This window comes from Theropithecus gelada, chromosome 9 (genome assembly GCF_003255815.1).
Source record: "Theropithecus gelada isolate Dixy chromosome 9, Tgel_1.0, whole genome shotgun sequence".
Lineage (NCBI taxonomy): Eukaryota > Metazoa > Chordata > Mammalia > Primates > Cercopithecidae > Theropithecus > Theropithecus gelada.
This window is the reverse complement of record NC_037677.1, coordinates 84,031,667-84,039,004: the sequence shown is the minus strand read 5'-3', so window position 1 is coordinate 84,039,004 and position 7,338 is coordinate 84,031,667. Positions and strand designations below refer to the sequence as shown.

The 7,338-nt window shown below is 35.9% G+C and overlaps 1 protein-coding gene across 3 annotated transcripts in view; it reads right to left on the bottom strand.

Annotated features, from left to right (window-relative positions):
* Window positions 1-587: 587 nt before the first annotated feature.
* MINPP1 (multiple inositol-polyphosphate phosphatase 1) overlaps window positions 588-7,338 on the bottom strand; it is a 52,450-nt gene continuing 45,699 nt past the window's right edge. For all 3 annotated transcript variants that reach the window (XM_025397632.1, XM_025397633.1, XM_025397635.1), the window contains one exon: window positions 588-1,885. In XM_025397632.1, coding sequence (XP_025253417.1) covers window positions 1,489-1,885 — 397 coding nt within the window. In that variant the 3' untranslated portion in view covers window positions 588-1,488. The remainder of the gene's footprint in view (window positions 1,886-7,338) is intronic.

Here is a 7,338-nt window from a genome sequence, read left to right as displayed (position 1 = left end):
TTACTAATAGAGAAAGCATTAAAAATATTTTTATCTCTAAATTAGCATATGATAACTTCATTGGCTAAAAAACTCAAATGACTAAGCATTAACTAGAAAATATTTCAACTATGGGTGATAAAAAAGATCTTATTGCCTTTTTTTTTTAAGCCTGAAACTGATTTTTCCAATTTTATCAACTGAAGTTTGGCTTGAAAATGTCCTAATCCAAGTCACATATGACAATCTGTACGCAGACACATGGATATCCTTAACATGTGTTGGTTTTCCTATGGTCTGTCTCCTTGAAAGCAAAGTACCATAAAACTAGTAAGAGGAGACTCTGGTAGGGGATTTTGCTGCATGTTGTTTAATAAGAATAAACACATATTTTAAAGAAAAATATCAGATTTTCCTTTGAAATATCTTACCTTTAACGTGTATATGAATTTAAATAAAATGCATTAACAAATCCATTATTTGAGAAAATTTCTATTTAAAAAAAATTGCTTTAAATTGCCAGGTGAGTCAAAGCTGCTTGGATTTCCAAACTTCTACCATCAATTATTGATTGTATTTTGACACGGAAAGGAGAAAAGACCTGGTAGTAAAGTCACAAGAATTTTATTATAGCAAATACTTTCATGGTATTTGACAGAACTCAGAACTATTTATAAAGAAAGAAAGAAAAATCAAACAAAGATACATTTCATATAATAGGAAAATATAAAAATAGAAGCCAAGTGGCAGAATGAAAAAGTTAGCTAAGCAATGGATTTGAAAAACTTTGATTCTAACTATCTGACTTGCTGCTAATTGTCCAAACAGATAATAATTTAAGATGGTCTTGTGAGACTTCCTAGAAGTAAAAAGGAATTATTGAAAAAATGTTCAAATATTTTATAAATACCAAATACCAAAAATATTTATTTTCATTGTACTTTCTGACTTTTGCTTCAGTGAAGGTGTCCTTTTACAACACTGTTTCTTGTTTCAAATTCTCATCTAGAGATGTTACTTTCTTCCAAAGTGATACTCCCAACTTACCACAATATTCCTGATTAAGAAAACGCTAGAGCTGTCCCACCTGAGGAAAAGAGAGAACTGCAGAACAATCTGTAAAGTTCCTAGACAGTTCAATCAAGTTAAGAATAGTCCAGCTGAGATATTTTGTTACTCCAGCACTTTTCAAGTATCATTATGAAATCATAATTCTATCTCAGTGTGAGATTTCTTATATAAATAGGAAGAATTTCATTTCTGTAAACATTTGCAGGGCCAGCTGTTTCTCTGAATAGATTTGTTTCCCTTTAAGAGAGCCGCTCCAGTGAAAAATCTTTTCTTACATCTCATGTCCAGACCGAAAGAGAAACCCAATGTTTTTCTGTGAAACGACAGAAATACTCAAGTAATATAAAAGCTTCCTGTAATCAAGGAATTGTCTAACTATTACAAGCATGTAATCACTCCTTACAGATTCCTAAAGAATTAAAAATGTTCTTCAGTTACTCATAGTTCATCAGATGTACTGTTGGCCTTTGCTAATTCACATTCTTCACTGGTTTGACAACTCTGAAGGATGTCCTTGTAGTGGTTCTTCAGATCTTCATAAAATGAAACAGTGTCTGGTGAGTAAGCCAAGGGTAACACCTTTTCATTTAATAACATCTGCACTCGGAATTGTTCTTTAGGAGTCTTAGCATTTTCACAGTGGTAAAGCACAAATATCAGGTTCGAGGCATAAGGTACAATGTGACCGCTTCGGAACTTCCGATGCATTTGTTCCTTGTAATTGTAAGCTGTAAGGGGTTCCTTGTCTTTGAAGTAGCCCATGAGAGAAAGCAGTGGAAGAAGGGTCTCCGCATGACCAAACTGGAGGATGACTGGAGAAGAAATTGGCTGAGACCTTCAAACAGAAATGAAGGGAAAATAAGGTATATATATTGATGTCATAGAACACAGTATTTACGCTTAGGAGTAACTTTCCCATCTTTTTTTAGTTTAAATAATCCCATCTATTTTTTAAATCTTTATATACATTACTCAAGCATACGGCTGAAATTCCGTGTGGCAGAGAACCAAACTTTTTATACCGAAAGTTAAGTTCCGAAATTCAGGATTACTGTACTGTTGCAAATCCATATAAAACAGTGTGCATACACATTTTCCTTTAAGTTTCAAGAGAGACAAGTGTCTTATAGATACAGGAACTTGAAACAGATGTGTATTTCAACACTGTATTGCCTTCCTGTGCATAAAACTGAGCAAACTGGCCCTTAGTAAATATTACTCCATGGAGCTCAATCCTTCAATGGTTTACAAAACCCACAAAAGGTTAGTGATGTAACCTATTGTGGCTGAAACAACATGTCCCTGGTTGGGAGTGGGAGTATAAAGTGCCAGGAATACAAACCACTTTCAACACTGAGCTAAATCAATTCTTTTTCTTGAAGTTTTCTATGATTTTTTTTTTTTTCTGGTAAAGAATTTTTATAAGAAGCAGTGAATGACTGCTTAGCCTTTTCCCTACTTTTATAGAAAAAATACTGTTTTTCTCAAATATAATTTGTAAACCTATTCAAACATGACTGTCTGACATTTTGCCACCACTCATCAGGTTACCAATTTAGTGCATGTGGATTTTCTGGGAGGACAGAAGCAGCAGTTCTAGACCTTCCTGATTCCCTCTGCCCTCAATACACATAAACAGAGCAAGTAGAGAGCAAATCCAAAACCCATGGGAAACATTTACAACATAACTAGGTGGAAAAGTATTCTCTATGAACCACGCCAAGTAGCATCCAGTCCCAAGCACTAGATATTATCAGTATCTGTTGAAGAAAGCAGAGAGAAGCCACAGAGCATCTGAGCAATCTGAGAACAGGAGAATCCCCAACAGCCAATAGGTATTCACTGGAAGCGCTGTGGGTGAATTGGAGATAGCAGCTCAAATTGGGAAGTATTTAGTCCTCTCCAGGACTTGGTGAGTGCAAGGCAGGCCTGCAGTGATGCCTGGGGCTGGAGAAACCTGGAGCTCCTGTGAACTCTCCAAACACAGGGCTCACACTAGAGAAACTGCTGGGAGTGAAATTTCGGCCAAGCAGGAGAGGGACAGAAGAGATAAAGGAAAAAGTAAGTCCACATGAAAGTAGGGGGAGGGGAACAGAGCCAGGAAATCTCAGAAAACAACCCATCATACTTCTGAACAGCACACACACCAGAATGGGGTGGGGGTTGAGGGGGGGCTCTGTGAGATGAGACAAGCAATCTGACACAAACCTTTTTCTAAATGTTCAGGAAAACAATTCATACTAAAATAACTACAGAAAAGCATGTAAGAAAAAATGAGCAGAGTAACTTCCATATATAAGAGTACGCTAGAAATATATACTCAAAAAGTACACTGAAACTGTTAACAGTATTTCAAAGCAAACTAAAAGACAATTATTCACTACTTTGAGATTAATATTCTCTAAAAGGTGTAAAACTTAAAAGCCATTCATCAACAGGAGCTTCCCAAGCCTCTGTTCATAACTAGTATACTTTAATTAGGTCATTTAAAATACCTAAAACTTATATTTATTTCCAAGAAGCAGCCTCTTAGGGCTGAAGTACCAAGCAGTAGCATTCAGAACACAGCTATATTTAGTTTGGCCAGCATAAGTATTTTTAAATTTTGCATTACTTATCAGTATTTAAAAATTGAGAGGTTTAAGATTCTTAAAAATTCAGATTTTTGGCTCTTCTTAGAAATCTGAAAGATCTGAAAGCACAAGTCCATATATACCCATAAGACCATAATCAGCTAAACAGGAATAAGGTTACCCAACCTCTAGACAGTGCACATTCTTGTTGCACAGCACACGTATCATTCCACATTATCTAACGTAGGATGAATTCATTCCTTTGTTACTTGCCTGGCTCCTTTATACATCTCAGTATATTCAAGTCTAAGCTAACACCACTGTCATCATCTAAATAATGAAATTTAATAAGGATACAAGTTAAAAGAAAAACAAGTAATATAAATATACTGGTTTACATTTTAAATCCTTTAGCCATTAGGTAGAAACCTAAAAACCTCAAAGCCAGAAGCAATCCTAAATTCAACTTTCAGTTATTGCTCACCACGGAATCTATTAGGACACAAAACAGGTCAGGGAGGATAGCAGCAACAGCAGCAACACCTCCACCATCTAACCAGAAGAATTTATTGTCAGTAACTCTCTCCGCTTTCCCCCACGCAAGAACTCTAATAAACTGGGGACAACATATGACAATATATCCAAACTACTGTCATTTCAGCAAGTAATTTATATGCCATTTGGGAACTTTACATTCTTTTTTCTACCAAGTGTGTGAGATCAAGTGCATAATTTACACTATGGACAGCTTCACTCAGACCAGCCCCTTTTTAGGCACCCAATAACCACATGTTGCTGGTGGCTACTATGCTGGAGAGCACAGGACAGACAGTGGTATGGACAGTCTTACATACTTAGATTCAAAAGTTAATCAAATAAATAGCAAATAGGAGAAAAGATACAAGAAAAACAAAAACATACACATGAAAACTATAAATTGGGGGAAGGAAAGAGACCAAAAGGGCTAGCACAAATTATGAGTTCAAAGTTCATTAATTGCATCCAAGCTATAGAAGAAATGAAATCTAGACTGTGACTCAGATTTAAGTTGTAAATTTCAAGGTTCCTTGGGTTTATACAAAAGGCAGGAAACACCTTCCCCTTCCCTTTTTTTTTTTTTACTGCCTTACTGTCAGTGATATGTTAAAATCAGTGAATTCTTCAGAAGAAATCTGAGGAAAATTATACTTAAAAATGCTTATTGGAAGTTTTATGGGAAATCAAGGAAGTTTATATATTAGATTCTCACAGTAAAACATCCCATCAAAAATAAATTACTGTCTTCTACCATTTGATGAATCCAATTTGTTTTAAAATTGTATTTTAGAATTCCAAATAATTTTCAATAGGAAGCAAAAGTGCTAACTTTTTATAAAGTCCATAAGTATTGATTATCTTCTTACATAGAGCAATGTCTATTATACAAATTTGAAATACACCAAAAAAACCCCAATATCTTAAAGGTCTAGTTAAATGCACTAGTAAAATAATAATAAGACAAGGATAATAGTTTACAAAAACTAGAGCCCATTAAAAGCAAGAACAAGATTTTGCTTAGAAATTGAAATGTGCCTGTAGGGAATAATAAACTTATAATTTTATTTTTATAATTTATATATTTTTACAATAACCAAGTATAAATATTTTAAGTTTGTTGATAATGAAAAGTATTTTAAAAGAGCACAATTTCATTCATAATCATTATTTTTCTACTTTTACCCTTTGTGATTTAACGTAGCTTGCTACTTAAGAAAAAGCCACTAGCTGATGATGCTCGTATTCACACAAAAGGCCCTGGGCAAATTAGCTGCACTCAATTTTCCAAAACGTAATAAAGAAGAGACTTTTCAAAAGATCCATTTGGTTAATTTGTTAGATGTGACATGCCCTGTCATTTCATGCCAAGTGCCAGGCACCATGCTAGTTTCTTCTTGGAGGAGGAGGGGAGGGGAGAAGAATAGTGGCACAAAAGAACAAAAACACAAATGAAACATTTCTGGCTCTTGCAGATTTGCATGTGTCTGTTAGAGAAACCTAGAGAAGAACAAATCCTTCTGTCTAAGAAAGAACTGAATACACTTTGCTGGGGAGGTGGTGTTTGAGCTGGGTCATGAATACATTCCTACTAAGTCTTAAAACAGAAATGCTGCTCATTGTAGCCTTAGCAAAGTAATTGCTTACCCTATGATACAGGTACTATCATACCCTTTTAGAGAGGGAAAAACTAAGCAGCTTGAAAACTAGAGGGCATAACCTAGTTATGAGCAAATTTTAGGGCAGATTACTCAATCTCTCTCAGGCTTCCTGCCAAATGAAGATAAGCTACTTCCCTTGCAAAGCTGTTGGATTTGAGCTACAGAAAAATACTCGCATATTTGCCATCAGATTGATCGATGGCTCTATGGCAAACACTACCACAGTGATAGCAAACAGCCACAGTGGCAGCAAGAGCCACAGCAGTTCTAGCAGTGAAGTGACCCAGCACACAAATTAGTGGTGTGCCGAGTTTAGAATCCAGGAGATGAGTTCAAGTCAGTTCTCCTAAAATATCATCAGTACCTAACACTTTATTCTAAAGGTAAACACAGTATCAAGTAACAAACTCATTTCGTTGAATAGTATATTTTAAAATTCATCAGACATCCAAAAGTGCTAAAGATCCAAATGCAAAAGCAAAACCACAGGTATACCATAAATTAAATTGTATGGAAACAGTTTATACCAAAAAATTTTACTTGGAAAAACCTTAATGCCTTTGATAAGAAAATACTTGTTTATGAGGAGTAAATAATTTAGGAACTTAGTAACTTCTTAGTCACTTAAATTTACTTTCAAATCATTGTTGATTAAAATCATTTAAAATCAAGTAATCCCAGCACTCAGGGAGGCCGTGGGCAGATCACTTGAAGTCAAGAGTTTGAGAACAGGTGGGCCAACCTAGTAAAACCCCATCTCTATCAAATATACAAAAAAATTAGCTGGGTGTGGTGACACACGACTGTAGTCCAAGCTACTCAGGAGGTTAAGGTACAAGAATCACTTGAACCAGGGAGGCGGTGGTCGCAGTGAGCCGAGATCGCGTCACTGCACTCTAGCCCAGGTGACAGAGTGAGAATCTGTCTCGGAAAAAAAAAAAGAAAAACAAATCATTTAAAATCAAATCAGTTCTTATTTGTGGGAAGAAACGTAGTATTTCAACATACTGACTGAGGAAGACTCCATTGTCAGTGCTTAATAACACTCTTCAGCAACATGCAATTTGGCAAAAGTACATGTAAAAAAAAAAAATCCCGCAAAATTTTTTAAAAATGATATTATTTTCCTTGTTTTTGTTTAAAGATACAGGAGCTCACTCTGTCACCCAGGCTGGAATACAGTGGCGTGATCATGGCTCACTGCAGCCTCGACCTCCTGGGATCAAGTGCTCTTCTCACGTAGGAATCCCATGTAACTAGGACCACAGGAGCGTACCACCACGCCCCACTTATTTATTTATTTATTTATTTAATTATTTATTTTTGTAGAAATGGGGTCTTACGTTGTTGCCCAAGCTGGTCTTGAACTCCTGGCCCCAAGTGATGCTCTCGCTTCGGCCTCCCAAAGTGCTGGGATCATAGGTGTAAGCCACCACGCCCAGCTGATTGTTTCTTAAATAAGGCATCAATTCTTTTCTAAGAATGTAAAGGCAAAGACCACATTTCTCGGGTGTTTCATC